The 17,261-nt window shown below is 56.6% G+C and overlaps 2 protein-coding genes across 7 annotated transcripts; both read left to right on the top strand.

The window, feature by feature from the left end:
* The first annotated feature begins 9,109 nt into the window (after nt 1–9,109).
* On the top strand, nt 9,110–11,257 carry CIMAP1B (ciliary microtubule associated protein 1B). Of its 2 annotated transcripts, XM_037048823.1 has the most exons (7): nt 9,110–9,174; nt 9,549–9,687; nt 9,870–10,073; nt 10,319–10,423; nt 10,567–10,688; nt 10,821–10,961; nt 11,117–11,257. In XM_037048823.1, exons 2-7 carry the CDS (start codon nt 9,579–9,581, stop codon nt 11,204–11,206), a joined length of 771 nt encoding a protein of 256 aa, XP_036904718.1. In that variant the 5' UTR covers nt 9,110–9,174; nt 9,549–9,578; the 3' UTR covers nt 11,207–11,257. The 2 variants fall into 2 exon arrangements, with proteins under 2 accessions (XP_036904718.1, XP_036904708.1); XM_037048813.1 differs by lacking the exon at nt 9,110–9,174 and having other exon boundaries at nt 9,183–9,687.
* Nucleotides 11,258–11,956: 699 nt separating this feature from the next.
* Nucleotides 11,957–17,217, top strand: SCO2 (synthesis of cytochrome C oxidase 2). 5 transcript variants are annotated; one of them, XM_037048757.1, is made up of 7 exons: nt 11,957–12,221; nt 12,605–13,260; nt 13,825–13,997; nt 14,169–14,331; nt 14,587–14,642; nt 16,061–16,134; nt 16,364–17,217. In XM_037048757.1, the coding sequence occupies exons 2-7, from the start codon at nt 13,116–13,118 to the stop codon at nt 17,202–17,204; spliced, it is 1,452 nt and encodes a 483-aa protein (XP_036904652.1). In that variant the 5' UTR covers nt 11,957–12,221; nt 12,605–13,115; the 3' UTR covers nt 17,205–17,217. The 5 variants fall into 5 exon arrangements, with proteins under 5 accessions (XP_036904652.1, XP_036904663.1, XP_036904695.1 ...); XM_037048768.1 differs by lacking the exons at nt 11,957–12,221; nt 12,605–13,260 and having other exon boundaries at nt 13,722–13,990; XM_037048800.1 differs by lacking the exons at nt 11,957–12,221; nt 12,605–13,260; nt 13,825–13,997; nt 14,169–14,331; nt 14,587–14,642 and adding an exon at nt 15,322–15,410 and having other exon boundaries at nt 16,061–16,133; nt 16,379–17,217.
* Nucleotides 17,218–17,261: the final 44 nt, after the last annotated feature.

Raw genomic sequence — 17,261 nt, forward strand, 5'->3', positions numbered from 1 at the left:
AATCCAGAAGCTGTGTTTCCCTGTGTGTTGGCCAGCTTGTTACAGCCCAGCTGCCCCTCCCCACCCCTCACCCTGCAGCACTCTGTGTCAGCCTCAGGTGCTCTCTTCCCCTCCCCGCAGCCAGCTCCTTCAGGAACCTCCCTCTGGCCCTCAGTGCTCTGTCAGCCTGACTTCTGGTTGTCCCATCTCCCTCCCCTCATCTGCGCCTGATCGCTCCACTCCCACCCTGCTCTGTGGGGCTCAGGCCCCTCGCAGGCCCCTCGCAGGCGGGCTGGCAGGGAGAACCTGCAGGCTGGCATCGGCCTCCCCTGAGCCTGGGGATCAGCTTGGTCTGCTCATCTGCGTCTCATTTAACTGATCTCAGGAGTAAATCTCGGGACAGGTGCCAGGTGGGGCCCAGAGGTGAAGAGGAGCCTGAAGTCCCTGGTACAAAGCAGGGGCCCCCACTCCGTGTACTTGTCCCTTCTTCTGGGACACAGACTTCTCCCTGACGCAGCAGCGAGGAGACTGCCAAGGAGCGTCCCTGGCACCCAGCCTGGGCTCTGCTGAGCCTCAGGTGTGTCAGTTGTCTCCTGGCTCCCCGATCGTATCAGGTGACAGACAGAGGGTGGGGAGGGGGCCCATGCCTTAAGGTGGACCTCAGGTTGGGGGTGGGCTTTGTGGACACTGCCCTCGACCTCCTTCCCAGGCTCTGCTGCCTCTTGGTTTGGTGGGGGATCCAATACCTAGAGGGGATGCCGAGGACACCCACATGCACCCCTCTGGGCCATGCTGTGCCCCCATCAGCTTCTAAAGACCCGGGTGGTGCTCTGAACTGCAGGTTGCTTCAGAGAACAGGACAAGTGTCCACCGAGCGGTACCTCCAGCCACCCTGGCGGGGAGGAACTGAGCCCAGGAAATCATCCCGACCAACCTCCCAAGGGGCGGAGGGCCACGGTGGGTTCTAGGCACACACAGGTGACCCAGGAAGGGTCTGGCCCTGTCCTCCACGGAAAGGAAACACCTCCCTTTGTCACGTCCAGATCGAGGGTGAATCTCCGCCCTGTGCGGGGGCTGCCGGGAAGGTGGCCAAAGACATTCGCCCTTCCTGAGCCGTGGGAGGTTGCCCCTGACCTTCCAGACAGTACATGCGCTGCTGCCGAGGGGCCGGGACTTCAGCAGCATGTGAGTTATCACCTCGTTGTGCTGTGATAGTGTGCATACCTCGGGTCCCTTCAAGGTTAAAAGTGAAAATCAAGAAAATGGGTCCTGGAAGGTCTGACCGTTAACGGCCTCCTAGGAGCTCCTCCAACCACCTGCTGAGCAGGAACCCTGCCCCCCCCCACAAGGAATAAGGAGGGTCTGCGCCTGGGTGGGGACATGAGCAAAACAAGAACCAGGCTGTCTCCACCTTCCAGCAACCCTCCCCACCTGCGTGTGTGTGCGGGGCCTAAGGGTGAGCACATCCGCATGGCCCCTGGTCCCAGACTGCGCCTGCAGGAGCCCCCCAACCCGGCTATCGAGCCTCAGCAGAGCTACTGGTACCCTAGTCTCCACCACCGCCTGAAGCAATTTAATTGTTTAAGTAAGAAATATTGTAGGGGGGTGGGCTGGGATGGGAGTAAAAGACAGAAAACTGTACTTGAACAACAATTAAAATAAATTTTTAAAAAAGAAATATTGTAACCCTGGCTGGCGTAGCTCAGTGGATTGAGCGCGGGCCTGCGAACTAAAGGATAACGGTTCGATTCCCAGTCAGGGCACACGCCTGGGTTGCAGGCCAGTTCCCAGCAGGGGACGCATGAGAGGCAACCACACATTGATATTTCTCTCCCTCTCTCCTTCCCTTCCCCTCTAAAGATAAAGAAATAAAATCTTTAAAAAGTATTGTATAATGATACACAATAAGGAATATATAGCCCTATTTATGTCAGAAGTATATATGTATTTTTATTTATGTATAAATAAATCTAGGATAATATTTAAGGCTTAGAAAATATAAATCCCAGATTTTATAATTATACCCAACATACCTCGTAAGGAATTCATCTGATGTGGGGAAAGGTCTATGCAAAACAAAAAGTTATTTTACAAAGAGAAACAATAAAATATGATTTATAATGGAAAAGTGAAAACATGTAAGTATTCAACAGTATGGGAATGATGAAGAAAACATTCGTATGACTTTAAAATGTGGCACTGAACAACGTAAGTAATGATCGCTAAAGTGACTGTGAAGTTTAATACAAACATTCATACAGAGTCCAGTGTCCAGAATGTGCAAAGAACTCAACAACAAAAACACACGGCCCACGTTTTTTAACGGGCAAGGACTTGAACAGGCATTTCTTGAAAGAAACTATGTTAATAACCAGCAAGCACATGAAAAGAGGCTCAACATCATTCGTTGTTAGGGAAATTAATATCCAAACCGCAAAGACCCACTTTGCATGCACTGAGACAGCTGCAGAGTGAAGAGTGAATCAGAGTTCTGGGAGACATGCAGGGAGCTCTCACACACGGCCCGTGGGAATGTGAGATGACCCAGCCACTGTGGAAAACACAGGGCTAAACACAGCAATTTAGGGCATATATCTAAAAGAACTGAAGACAGGAACTCAAATGTGTACACGTACACACATTCATATAGCTCTGTGCACAACAACCAGAACAAATGGCCATGGACGGACAAACTGCGGTATGCACATGCACTGGATGAGCCATGGCTTGTGCTAAGTGCAACAAGCCAGACACAGACGGACCCACATTGTACAATTGCACTTAAATGAGGTACCTACAGCAGGCAAATGCCCAGAGACAAGAAGTAGATTCGAGGTCATCGGGCACGGGGAGGAGCGGGGAGGAGCAGCTGTGCGCTAGGTGCGGAGATTCTGTTGGGGAGACGGAAAGGCTCTGGGTATGGACTGTGGTGACCGCACACCGTGCTGGGGATGGATTTAGTGCCACTGAGCTGCACCCGTACAGAAGGTTGAAGCCATGGATATTGTCACAGAGTCCTCACACTGCCTTTATTCCGCATCATAGTCTGGTAGTAGATGTTCTAAAGCATCATGTAAGCTCCCGACAGTGAGGGTGACCAGGAGCACTCATCACGTTACACATTTGCAGGTTCCCCCCCAGAGAAACTGACATCTGGTTTCTCCAAGCAACATGAAATGGATCAAGGAGTTTGCAGGGCTGGGAGTGGCCCTCCGGAGTGTGCCCCCCAGAGGCGCGGCGTGCATCCGAGGGCTGGCCACAGTGCGCAGACTCAGCCAAGGCCTCGCCATCCCTCCGCACGCTGGCTCTGTCCAGACGTGTCGGTTCTCAGCCAAGCCACCTAGAGTCTAGACCTGTGTCTCAACGAAGAAACGGGGAATCGCTAGGCTCGTCATCAGCGTCAACAACCAATAGTTAATAAATAAGCAAATCAGAAAAATAACACTTGAGAAAACAAACCAAACCACGTTTTTCCTTCAGAGTATTTGGTTCCAGAGTGCGAGGAGCAGGATGCCCCAGTGATGCTGGCAATGATATGCAAGGCAGAAGTCACACGCACCATAGGTACTTGTTTTACATTTTGTGAAAAACAAGAACAAAGTAAATCAAAAGAAAAACTGTATCTTTTCCTTACCAAATAGTACCAAAAATTCACCGATAATAAACAAATCTTAATAGAGGAAGTGTGCCATCAATGGGAAGGAGAGGAGGGGAGGAGCCAGGTGGTGCAGCATGTACAGAGCGCCCTCTGGTGGTGGGTTCTTGCGTCCTCCAAAATGACGCAAGTTCACAGCGGCGGGCCACAGAAACGGTATTCAAGGGATGTAATCTGAACCGATGGCAAATGTTAAGTAGCTATGTTAAAACGGGATTACAATTTATATCTGTGAAAACGTCTATCCATTAATAGCTCAAGGCAGATGGGTAATTCACTCGCGGCACCCCACCGTGCCTCATCACACTGGCTGGTACTTTCCACTATAAACAGTGAAGGTGAATCAATTAAGGCAACATCAGCAGTGTGGACCACTCTCCGCAGCATAACGTGGCTTTTAAAAAGTAAGTTAGATGGTGAGAAATGTAAAATGGTTCAAACACTCTGAAAAGCTTGGCAGCTTCTTAAAAAACAAACACACTTACCATCCACCCAGCTCCGGCACCCCGGGTCATCCATACCAATCCCAGAGAAATAAAACGTCTACAAAACACCCACACACTGATATTCATGAGAGCTCCATGATTAATAGCCGCGCTATTATTAAATCAATGACAATAATCTTGTGTATCATCAACCACGGATATAATTAGAACTGTATTTAGGGAAAACCCGTGGCCACAGCTTTAAATGGCATTATAGGTGAAGAAAGAAGACTGAAAAATAAGCTAAGTGTGGGTTCCTTAGGAAAGCAAAGCTGAGGTGACGACCTGAGTGCACAGCTTCATTAGGGTATGAGCCCAGGGAGCAGGCGTGCGGAGCAGGCTCACTGCTCCTTCTCATGGGACCAGCCTCCCCGAGGTCAAATAAACTTGCCATTTCTCAATACTGTCGTCTAGGGGAGGAAGAGCAAAGAATTCATCCAATCAAAGGCCTTCCCCATGAAGCATGTATCTCCTGCCTCTCCAGGGTACCCCGAGGAGAGGAGCAAGGTGCAGCAGGTCCACGGCCACAGGAGGTGGCTGACAAAAGGCCCTAGAGGTTTACTGGGCCAAGGAATTCTAAAATGGCAATAGGGGTGCCCGGCACTAGCGAAAAAGGTTTTAAGCGTCTAGAAGAAAGGAAGAACAATGAAAAGCAGAAAATAAACAGAAAGACAGAAAGCGAAAAATAAGTGCTTGTGCATTTCAAAGTGTACCTATATAACCTTGGGTATGAGAGATTAGGGGTGAAACGGTTCACCCCCTTTCCAGCATTTGCATTGTCGCCAGACACGGACTGGCCCAGAGCGGGTCTGCCTCTTGCCAGCTGGCGGTGCATGGGTTCCTGACTATGTGAAGGAAAGGTTTTGCAAGACGAATCCAGGTGCTTTTGAGAGGATGTTTATTAAACCTGGGTCCCCTGTGCAAAGGAAGGACTTGGGTTAGAACCAACAGGAGGGAGCCTGGGCGGGGCTGCTATCAGCTCAGCGGAAGTCAGGAAGAAAGAGGGCCCTGGAGACGGGTTCAGGGGGTAAGGCCCAGAGGAGCTGCTGCTGCACCCTGCTCCCTGGCTGCAAGGCTCCTGGGGACCCTCAGAGTTTAGGAGGAAGTAAAAACCCTCCGCGTTTAGGAGCACTCTCTAGAGGGCGTGCTGTCCCTCTAGAGCACGCCCATGCCCTTCCCAGGCCCCAGCACGGGCGTGCTCTAGAGGGAGCCCACGCTGGGCTGGGCATTTGCCCTGGGGTTTTTGTCTTTCTGCAAGTGAGAACCTTAGGGGAAGGTGTAGAACATTCGTTAGCTTTCCAGTGTGCTTCTAATAGGCTGATGCACCCAAACAACCGTATAGAGGGGTCTGAGATTATGCTCTGGTCGGCTTTACTGTTTTACTTTTATCTCAGGTCTTTCTGGCTCAAACAGGCTTTTGTTACTTGTTCCCCTGCCTTCATCCATCCTTGTATTTAGCTTCCACGAATGGCATTAGTTGGGTTTCTGTCCTCTATCTCCTGGACCAGGAAGAGTTAAGCCAAGTAGTCTCTGGTCCGGGAAGAAAGGCGAAACGTAAACCATTCACTCCAGTGTCCTTGGTTTGTGGACACATGGTCATGTGATCCACTGGCTGGGTGTACGTTGTTCAATTTGTTTGGCTTTGATTATCGTGCCTCAGTTTCCCTATCCACTTGCCCAGGAATTCCCCTAGCTGCTCACTCTCCTCCCTGTTTGATTAACATGTGACCTTTCAAATACATCAATTGTAAAGCAGACCACACAGGGACCAAAACGTTTTCTTTGCATATATCTCAAGTAACTTGAAAAAAGACACACCCCACAGCTGGGTTATAAAAATGCGTCTCCACGTGGTTTGTGAGTAATGTCTCGCCTTCTTTTCCTGCTCCAGCGACTCCTCGGGGGCCTGCTGCCCATGCACACCCAGGGTAAGGGCTCATTTACTTCACTCTCTCTATTGGTCTTTGTTTCTAGCTTCACAGCACTTTCTCTTCTTCCCCCACCCCCATCTGGAGGATGGATTTGGGGCTTGCGTTCACTCTTGCTGCCCTCTGTTTTCTCCATTTTTAGTTTGGGAACGCTCCCGAACTCTCTGCTCCGTGGCGGCTCGCCTTCCTTTCCCCGCTCCCTTCACACACTTCGGGCTCTTGTTCACCCTCTGCTGGTAAACGAGGTAAGTGACACCCTCTCCCGGGACAAAACCTCTGGGGTGCCCCTCCCCCTCCCCACTCGCCTTTCTGCCCACCCCCACGTGACGCTCAGAATGAGTTTGCCTCTCTCCCTCCGCTCCCGGGTTTGCTGAGATGGGACATCTCCCCTCTCGGATACCCTGGTCCGTGACCAAGCTGGTCACGGAAAACACGCCTTGGTGTCTCGGCCCCACAACCTTTCCTGCTGCTGCCTGGACAACCGGGGAGAGAACGCGCCCTACATGTGTGATGCGGTGTTTGAACAAACTGCTTCGCGAGCAGCCTTCGGGAACAAATTAAGTTTGAGAACCAAGGTTCCACGGCAGCTTACTCTGCACTGGAGTGTGTCTGGGGGTGTAAAAGACCCGCTGCCCGAAATGTTTCCTCTTTTCACCCATTTCCGGGTCTGCTGCTGGCCCGGCTGCTGCCGGGTTTTCATCCTTCCCTGGTATCTTCCTCCTGTCGGGCACCTGCCTGCTCTGCTCCCCGAACTCCTGCACCTCCCAACACCGTTCTTTTGCTCAGAAAGGCGGAGGCCATCTTGCCTGGGCGAATTATTTTGAAATATCCAAATTCAGTAAAATATTCCACGTGTGAAATAAAGTCTGCACCACCAGACAAAACCCAAATAAAAACTCTTGATGGTCATCACAGAATTGAGAGAACACAGGTGCTTTCTTCCTTGTCACAGTGGCTCTGCAGTCACCGCTCGTCCCAGACCCACTGCTCGAAGGGAGAAGCCGTGCCGTCGCCGCGGGACAACACTGGCTGCCGGGCCCTGCGCTGGCAGGAGCCTCAGGAGGCCGGAGCATGAGGTCCCCAAGCCAAGGAAGGCCTGTCACCCTGAACCCGAAGTCCTCCGAATGAACTTCCGCACCGAATGCACTGTTCACTCGCGGGTAAGTGGTCAAAAACTGCTAACGTGAAACTTCCATAAATGCTGCTAAAAGCACTATCCACAGCATCACTTAAAACTTGACCTGCAAAAGGTTTGGGGAAGTATGGGACTGGCCAAAAAGTCCACGTTTTTTTCTGTAAATTAAAAGGCACAGTATTCATTTTCACCAATAACTGTATTCCTTTTGGATATTTTGAGTATGTCGCTATCTCCCGAGTAAAAGAACGCTGATTATTCTCAGTGAATGTCTCAGTCTGATCACTCCCAACTTCGCCTGGTCTACCCAGTCACGGAGCATCGTCCGGAGAGAAATCTCCAGCACGAAACCTCAGAAACCACTTTTGACACATTCGATCAGTCACAGCACCTTCCCCACACACTGCACAAGTCTTTTTGTTTGTTTCAGCTGCGTTTTTACCTCTCTTGAAACGATAGAGCATGATATGCCAAAATGTTGTGTATTTTCCATCTTCAATATTAAAATGGCTACACGAAAATTCACCAATTTTGATTTTTTTAAATGCACACTGATATGACAGCTGTCACAATACAATCTAACAAAATTGTTTTGAATGAAGTTACACACAACTAAGTGCTATTAGAGCTTATGGAAAATGACCAGACAAGCTTTTGGGCCAAGCCAATGTATACCTATTTTTACCTCCAACCTTCTTGAGAATTGCTGGGTTCACCAGGAGAATAAAAAGCAGATTAGCCCTGGCAGGTGCAGCTCGGTTGGCTGGAGCATCCTCCCATAACTGAAAGGCTGTGGGTTTGACTCCCGCTCAGGGTACAAGCCCGGGTTCCAGGTTAGACCCCCGTTCAGGCATGGACTGGGGCAGCTAAGATCCCCTGTCCAGTCGCCTACGAGAACCGGTTCATGACTCTCTCACATCAGTGTTTCTCTCTCTCCCTTCCTCTCTCTCTAAAGAAGCAATGAAAAAAATGTCCTTGGGTGAGGATTAAAAAATGGTAAAACATGCAGATTACATTCGGCACTCCGGGTATTTTTTAAATTCTCTGCAGATGATGCCTCCCCCACGGGCCTCCCCCTCTCAGCCCTCAGTGGCCCCAACAACCCACCCTGGCTCTCAGCCCTCGGGTGGCGCAAAGCTTGGCGCTCGCTGGGCAAAGGCCAGGCGTTGCCAGCAGCCGGCCGCCCGCCCCTGCCTGCCCTTCCTCTGCTGGGGGCAGGCCAGCGAGTGCCGGGCTGGGCAGGACAGACCCATTCTTTCCGTTTACTTCACTGTTCTTTTTCCCACTATTTGTAAGATAAATATTACATTCACTTAAATTTTTTTCTTCATTAATAATGAAATCATTTGAAGCTTTGTTTTCCTCTGAACACAGATTTGGCTCTGTCCTATAGAGCTGGGCACAGAGGTATCAACCTTTGCAGTTTTATATATAGTTTGAAACTTCATCTTTGAATTTCTCTTTGATCCAAGGTTGTGGGGGTTTTTTAAAGGGAATTTGCTAATTTCCAACTACTTATGTTTGCTTTTTTTAAACATTTGCTTAGGGTTGTTGATCAAATCACGTGTCCTCGTATACCTCGTTATTCCACGTGTGTGGGATTCTCCACCTACACCTGGCCCACTCCACGACTTTTTGCAAATATTCCATGGACTTAAATAGACGCAAAGTTCTCTCCCTACACAGAGCAAACTCTGCCTGCCGTTTGTATTGTTCAAGTTTATCCTCTTACCCGCTTTTTGTCTATATGTCTGTCCACTTAAGGAATGGGTGTGTTGAAATCTGGGGAGGTGTCCCGTCAGCGGCTCCCAGTCTGGAGCCAATGCCAGGCTCCAAGGCCCAGAGGCCCAGGGCGGAGGTGTGAGGGTGGGGGGCGGGGGGCGGAGCCGGGGCGGCCAGTCCGGTTGCCAGGAGGCGGGATGGACACAATGGGGTCTGGGAGTCGTGCCAGGCGGGGCGGAAATCCGGGCACCCCGCCGGCCTTAGGAGCAGGTTAGTACATCGGCTTCAAGGGGGCACCGCCTGCGGGCACTAGGCTTCCAATGCGCACCCCCCCCCCAGTACCTTCACCTGAGGCCCTCAAAATGTCCCACGCCCTCAGAACCCTGGGGAATTCCCTTCCCCTGGAGTTTAATCCAAACTTGGCGCGGGTCCACGACCCCTCGCTGAACGCACTCAGTTTGGGGGAAGGGGGTGGGAGGGGGCCCTGGAGTTCGGCCCCTGCCCCGCGCCCACAGAGCCAGGAAAGCTCGCGTTTGTTTTCCGGGCTCCTGGGATACGATGGAGCCGCGCCCCCGAGTGGGACCACGAAGGGCGTCCCCTGCGAGTTCGGGGAGAGGGGCCGGGCTGCCACCTTCTGTCCACAGGTGCTGCAGGCCGGGAGCACCTGACGCGCCATGGGCTCGGACGTCTGGGTCGGTCCTTGGCGGCCTCACCGGCCGCGCGGCCCCATCGCGGCGCTGCACAGCGGCCCGGGGCCCAAATACAAGCTGCCCTCCAACACGGGTACCAGTGCCACGCGGGGCTGTGCGGGGTGGAGGTGGGGAGGAAGGAGCTAGTGGGGTCAGGGCCTTGAGGGGGGCCTCTAACCCCAGGCAGGAGAGCGGGAGGTCTGTTCTGGGGGGGCGGGGGGGGCTGTGCGGGGTCGAGAGTGGCTGGGCCCAGGGCGATGCTGAAACACCCGACAGGCTACACCCTGCACGATCCGTCGCGGACCCGTGCCCCCGCCTTCTCCTTCGGCCTGCGCCTCCCCCCGCAGCAGACCTCGTGCGGACCGGGGCCCAGCCACCTGGTGCCGGCGCGCATGACCATGCGCGGCCGCGACTGCACCCCCGCCTACTCCATCTACGGCCGCCCACGCCAGGCAGCGCCCAGCCTCACTCCCGGACCGGGTCAGGACCCCTGGGGCCCCAGCCTCCCCAGTGCCAAGGAGGCTGACCTTGAAACCCCCCACCTGACCCTCAAGCTCAACCTTTGGTACCCCAACGCTCCAAAATCGGCTCCCCCAGGTCGGGTCTCCAAAGAATTTCAAGCCTCACCGGGTTTTGACAAATCGTGGCTTGGTTTCCCCTAATGATTCGGGCCTAATGCCAGAACCCCAGCCCGGTTCCGCCTACACCCCTGGTTCACCCCACAGCCAGGTACTTCCCGGAGCGCGCGGGGAATGCGACCTACCCCAGCGCGCCTCGGCACACCATCGCCTCCAGGAACTGGGGCAGCTACACGGAGCAGCACACCCCAGGTGAGACCATGAAGGTGCCGCCCCGAGGCCCTCCCCACCCCGACCCAGAGCCGCTCTCCACCCTGCACTCCCAGAGGCGGGGAGACCCTGGCCCGTCTGCAAAGACCACCCCCCACCCCCTGCCCCCCGCTGACTGCTTCCAGGTCCGGGGACCTACACAGTGCCCTCACTCCTGGGTCCGCGCGTCATCGGTAAAGTCTCGGCTCCAACTTACTCCATCTACGGCCGCAGCGCAGTGGGCAGTGTCTTCGAGGACCTCAGCAAGGTGAAGGAGGGGCTGCGGGCACGGGGCAGGGTTAGGGCCTTCGGGGTGGACCACAGAGAGCCAGGAAGGGCGGGGGCCAGGGGACCGCGGAGAAAGGAAGTCGGACCCAGCGCCCCTCCCGCACTCCCGCAGACCCCAGGCCCGTGTGCCTACCACGTGGTCAACCTCGGGGTCTACAAGTCTCGGGCTCCTCAGTTCACAATGCTGGCGCGGGCTCCACTCCCCAAGGACAACAGCCTGAATCCCGGGCCCGCAGACTACAATGTGGACCAGGTGATCTGGGGGTCAGGGTCAGGGACAGATGCCGGGGAATGAGGGTCCGGGCTCAGGATGGAGGGTCTGAGGCCCAAGGTTTGGGGAGGGGGGGGTCCCAGCGTGGAGCTGCACAGGCCGGTGCACCAGGTCAGCAAAGTCTCCCGGGTCCACAGCACCGGAAGCCTGGCGGTTGGAGCTTCGGGATCCGACACTCGGACTATCTGGCCCGGACTGTGCCCAATGTGCCCAACAGGGATGACTGATGGGCCGATGGGCGCTGTGCCACAAACATCTGCTTAAAGCTTCCAGAGCCATACTTGAGTCCGCCTCTCTGTGCCAGTGTCTGGACCAGCTCAGCAGCCGCGGGAGTGGGGAGAGGTGGGGTGGGCACTGCTTAGAACTGGTGGGGCTTACCTGGAAGGGCCTGAAGGTCCCAGAAGTCTCGAGGACCACCTGCTAGGGTAGGTCATCCTTGGAGAACCCAGGCAGGAAAGCAGAGGGCTGCTGTTCGGGACAGGTACGGTCGGGGTCCATTTATGAGGCTGAAGTGGTAGCCAGACATGAAGACATGCACACAGGCAACACAGACCCAGTACGGGGGGGAGGGGGGACATGAAAAAATGGGAATAGTGTGGGACAAGTGTCCCAGGCCACACTGTCGGAGGCAGAGTGGCAGCAGAGTCTAGCTGCGTCTGGCACCCTGGCAGGCCTGGTTCAGTGACCTCAGAACCCCTGGCACCCTCCCCAGCGGGTGACCTCTCACGGGGAGGGCCCCAGAGCCCCCCGACACACCACCAGAGCCCAAGCAGCTCCTGGAGCTGATCCACCTGAAGCGAGATGGAGGCCGCCTGACTGGGGGAGCCATAAAGGGGTGCGTGCGCACTGCGGTGGACAGGAGCTCGCAGGGCACGGAAATAGGTGTGTGGGGCCAGTTGGGCACTCCTGACTCCAAACCAGAGACTCACTTCCTGCCCTGAACTCACCATAGCAACCCGGTACTGCCACCACCCTACGACAACCCACCACTGTGGGAATGCCCCCTCACGCTGCCCACCCCTCTGTACCCCACGCCTTGGGGCCACGCTCACAGCCATCCGACTGCAAGGCATGGATCTGGAGGAGACTGTGGCGCCAACCCAGGCCCTGGCCAACTCTGGGTGAAAGCTGGAGTGGCCAGAGGCCTGGCGCCAGCAGCTCATGGGCAAACATTCCACAGGGGGCGTGGGTGACAAGGTCAGCCTGGCCCTGGCACCTGCCCTGGCTGCCCGTGACTGCAAGGTGAGGAGATGCCGCTCCAGACCAGACACTCTGACCTCAAAGAGGCCAGCAGCTCCCAACCTCTAATTTGGTGCAGACAGAGCCCAGGCTCCTTGCCACCCCCCCCAGGACAGAACTTGGTTCCCCTTCCCATCAGCCCCCATAACAGGACCAAGTTATTTTGCACCCCTTCCCCTTCAGTACCCCAGAAAGGACCCCCAAGGGAAAAGCTTGATTCTCCTCCCTCAGTCCCCCCCCAACCCAAACCAGGACAATTATTTTCCATTCCCTCCCCACCAGCTGAACACCGACTACAACCCCTTAGTAAATACTTAACTCCTGAAGTCCTAACCAGGGACGGTAAGGGAGCGGCTGCAAGTGTACTCAGTGCCCCTGTCCCGCAGGTACCCATGATCAGCGGACATGGTTTGGGGCACATAGGGGCAACTTGGACAAACTAGAGTTTATTCCTGGATTCACTGTCATCCAGAGCCCCAAACAGGTACATGTAGGCCACTGATTGCTTATTGACCTGGGCTATTGATGGAAACATTAACCAGGATCACTAAAGGATCACTGGTAGGTTGTTAATCAGGGTAACTAACAAGGACATTAACCAAAGTTAGTCATGGATCACTGGGTTTTGGTTAAGGTCATCAACGGCACTTTGATTGGAGTCATTAATAGGGACTTGTTCAAAGTCACTGATAGGCCTCTGAAGGATCATTAACAGGCCATAGGACATTGATCAATATCCCTGATGGGTTGAGCCAATCATTACTGAGGACTCACCAGAATTGTTCATAAATCACTGGTCATGGTTTTGCACATTTGTCAAGTTTTGCTCATGAGTCCTTGACCAAGGTTAGTGGCGGGGTCCTCGATCAGAGGTCATGACCGTCACTGGGTGTCCTGATGGAAGGGGTCTGCCAGATGCAAGGTCTGCTGGAGAGAGTGGGCTGCTCTGTGGGTCAGAGCAAGAAGCTGGTTCCTGCAGATGGAGTCCTGTACGAAGCCAGAGATGGGACAGCAACCGTTGACAGCCCGCCCCTCGTCACAGGTGACCTGACCCCACAATCCTGGGTCCACCTCCTGCATGTGAAAAGTCCCTGACCTCTGACGGGACAGTAAAGGGTGTTCCACCAGGGGTCTTTGTGGCCTTCCCCAGCCCCAGGGTTAGTGTCCTCCCCCATCACAGGATGTCTGACCACCAGTGTAAGAGGGAGACCTGGCTGGTGCACAATGGTCCAGTCCTAGGGCCCCCATCACAAGGGACTTGACCCTCAGAGGTCAGGGTCCCTGACTCCTCATGACAGGTTGACCTGAGGCGGAATGCCTCCAGGAAGCTCCAGGCTGCCCTTTATGCCCAGACCCCTCTGCCTCCCCCAGCCTCCATCCTCAGTAAAAAGGTGGTGGGGAGCCTCTCTGCTCTGGTGGTGAATGTGAAGTCCAGAGGGGCTGCCATCTTCCCTAGCCAGACGGAGGCCCGGGAACTGGCACGGGCACTGGTGAGCAGCTGGGCCCACGAGCCCTGTGTTGCCTCTCTGATGGGGAGCCTCCTCCTGTGGGCTGGCCACCCCTTCAATGTTCATAACTCCAGCAGTCTGCCCCGTGTGCTTCTCAGTCCACCTCCACTCAACGGCCCTGAGTCATCCTGGCCTCTGCCGGACCCGGCTTCCGCGCTGCCAGGCTGTCCTTCACCCCCCTCCCCGACTCAGTGGCCTCACCCAAGCAAGGTTTACCTGGCCTCAGGTCTGGAGAACCTGCCATGGCTCTTCGTCCCAGGCCAGGTACAAGGTGTTCCTGACCCCCAACACCCAAAGCCTTCTGTGGAGGGCCTCCAGTTCCCCTCACTCTTAGGGAACTGGCAAGCAAGGGTGCAGCACCGGCTGGAGTTTAATGGCACGCAGGTTACAAGAGGCCCTTCGGGACACCGGGCAGGTGCCACACTGAACCGTGCCTCCACAGGTTGCTGTAGGGGCAGACCTGGGGCCTTCAGGTTGCAGCGGCTCTGACAGCTTGGACAACCCCCTGGGCCGTAGTGTGGGCCACACCCTGGAGGTGGAGGAGGCTCTGCTTTGCTTGGACGGCGCCGGGCCACCGGACCTGCGGGACCTGGTAACTAGGCTCAGTGAATGAACACGTAAGAGGTGTGGAGACCTGGGTTACAAAACCACCCCCGCTGCACCCTTAGGTGTTGTGAGATGTGGCAGGGGCGCCCTGCTCTGGTTCAGCAGACGGACGGAGGTCCAGGAGGAGGGCGCTGTCCGGGTGGCTGCGACGCTGGACCACGGCTCAGGCCAGGACCACTTTGAGCGAATGCTCGAGATGCAGAGTGTGGACCCAAAGCCTGGCCCGAGCTCAGTGTTCCGGAGCCCGTGCGCAGCTCCGGCAGCTGCTGCTCCGCTCCTGGAAGAAAGAGGAGCTGCTCGCCCGTCGACGGTAAGCTCCCACAGACCCATGCCCCGCCCGTCCATCCCACCGCGCCCTCTCCCCGCAGGCACCGTGGAACCCATCCGGGCCCTGCCGCTGGCGCGAGTGGTGCACTAACTCGGAGCCGGGCGCAGCCGTGCCGGGGAGCCGCTGCGACTCGGGGTGGGCCAGAGGCTGCGCCGTGGTGAGCGCGGATTCCGGCCCCTCATCGCCAGCCAATGTTCCTGTCCGCGGGACGCCCCGCCCACTAACCGCCAATCTCGCTATCCGCAGGGACGCGGTGGCTCCGAGTGCACCTGCACAATCCGGCGCTCAGCGGCTCGCAGCGCAGCGCCCTGCGGGAGGCGCTCGTGCTCTCGGACCGCGAGCCTTTCGTTGCCCCCTCGCCCTTCGCTGAGCTCATTTTGCCGCCGACCAAAGTGCAGCAATAAAACCCGAGAACCGCAAAGCAGTTCCCGTGCCTGGCACTCAGCAGGGAGGGAACTGGAGGGCGGGAACCGCCTGTGAGAAGGCCGTGCAGAGTGAGGGGTGGGGCCGTGGGGGCGGGGCTGCTACACGAGGCCCCACCCTAGGCACGTGACTTCGGCGGGCCCAACCACTGCCCACACTGCCCTCAGCAATTCAGATTACGCGTGCGCAGCCCGTTGGCGCGTGCGCACTGGTGTGGAGCACCGCGACCCGGCAGGTCTTTGCTCCGCTCCTGTCCCTGGAAGAGCGGGGTCGCGCGCTCAAGGCGGTGTTCCCGGACTCGAGGCCCCCGACTCCAGACGGCCTGAGGTGCGTGCCCTGGGAAGACCCAGAGTGCAGAGGACGGAGGGGTTGGGCCGGCGCGCGCCTGGGGCGTGCTCCGCGAGTGACCGCCGCTGAGCAGACAGAGGCGCGTTCCGGGAGGGCGCCCGGGAAGCGTCCGCAGGTGCGTTCGCCTGCCAGGCCCACCTCGTGCACTGTCTGGAGCCCTTCTCCTGGAGGAGGAAGTGGGCACAGAGCAGAAGGGACGTGCCCAAGGTCACGGGTCCAGAGCCCGAACCGAGAACGATGGGACGAGGGGTGGAGGCCCCGCCCTTAGGGGTCCTCGGCAGCAGCCGAACGGGTGAGGCGGTACTCGGATCTCTACCTGGCACACCCCAAGTCCCTCAGAAAGACACGGAGGTCACCGAAACAGCGGCGAGGCACAGGCTGCCATCGGAAACCCGGGTGTGGAGAGGGTGGGTTTTGGGACAAATGGAGACCTTGTTTCCCGGCCCGCGTGAGCGCGAGAAAGGTCCAGCCTGGACGGTCCGAGGGATGGTGCAGCGTGGGTGGGGAATTAACTGACTGCTCTGTGGCCAGACTGGGGAGGTGACCAAAGGCCGCGCGGTTGAAGTGGTCTCTGATGTGGAAGCCAGACTCGCCAGCCTCCTCTCTGACATGGGGTTTATTGCAAACAGATACACACGCTCAGGAATCTGGGGAGGCCGTGCACGTGGGATGCTTTCCATCAGCTCAGATGCTACAACACAGGTGAGTGTCGGGGTCTGGAGCTGCTGGGGCTGACAGGGGCAGGCCATGGAGGGACAGGCGTGGACCTGATAACCCCTAGCCAGAGTTTGAGGCTTCAGAGGTGAAGTGGTTCAGAGCTCAGCCTAGCACTGAGTGGCCAGTCAGGGACGCTCTGAGCCTCGGTGTGTAGTCGTCTCTGGAGTGATGGGGAACGACCCAGAAGGCCGAGACACCTTCAGGCTCCTGACACATTGGCTCTTCTCCAGGAACATCAGGCCCGTGCTGCTGCTGGTTTGGACACCCAAGCCTCCACATGGGTGCTCTCAGCTCAAGCCCCCAGCCCTCCCTAGGACCCCTGGAGGCAAGGCCTTCCACGTGAGGTGCCAGCTTTTGTCAAGGCAGGGCCCTGCAGAGGCAGGCAGGGCAGGCAAGCCCCAGGGCCCCAGGCTGCAAACCAGGCTGCTGGTCACAGCCTTGTTTGGGGCTGGCCTGGGTGGGGCCTGGCTGGCCCTGAGGACTGAGAAGGAGAAGCGGCGGCAACAACAGCGGACAGAGGCCCTGCGGCAGGCCTCCGTGGGCCAGGGCGACTTCAGCCTGCTGGACCACCGGGGCCAGGCCCGATGCAAAGCAGACTTCCGGGGCCAGTGGGTGCTGATGTACTTTGGCTTCACTCACTGTCCCGACATCTGCCCTGACGAACTGGAGAAGCTGGTTCGGGTGGTGCAGCAGCTGGAGGCCGAGCCTGGCCTGCCCCCTGTGCAGCCCATCTTCATCACCGTGGACCCTGAGCGGGACAATGTTGCAGCCATGGCCCGCTATGTGCAGGACTTCCACCCCCGGCTGCTGGGCCTGACGGGCTCCTCAGAGCAGGTCGCCCAGGTCAGCCGCAGCTTCCGTGTGTACTACAGCGCTGGTCCCAAGGACGAGGACCAGGACTACATTGTGGACCACTCCATTGCCATCTACCTGCTTAGCCCTGACGGCCTCTTCACAGACTACTACGGCCGGAGCAGGTCTGCCGAGCAGATCGTGGACAGTGTGCGGCGCCACATGGCTGCCTTCCGCAGCGTCCTGCCTGAGCCAGGTCAATAAAGGGTATGGTAGAGCTGTGTGTGTGCACGGGCTGTATCAGCTGCCCTCGGAGGCTGC

Source organism: Sturnira hondurensis, unplaced genomic scaffold, assembly GCF_014824575.4.
Source record: "Sturnira hondurensis isolate 20B ecotype Veracruz unplaced genomic scaffold, ASM1482457v3 Scaffold0000780, whole genome shotgun sequence".
In the NCBI taxonomy this organism is placed as follows: Eukaryota; Metazoa; Chordata; class Mammalia; order Chiroptera; family Phyllostomidae; genus Sturnira; species Sturnira hondurensis.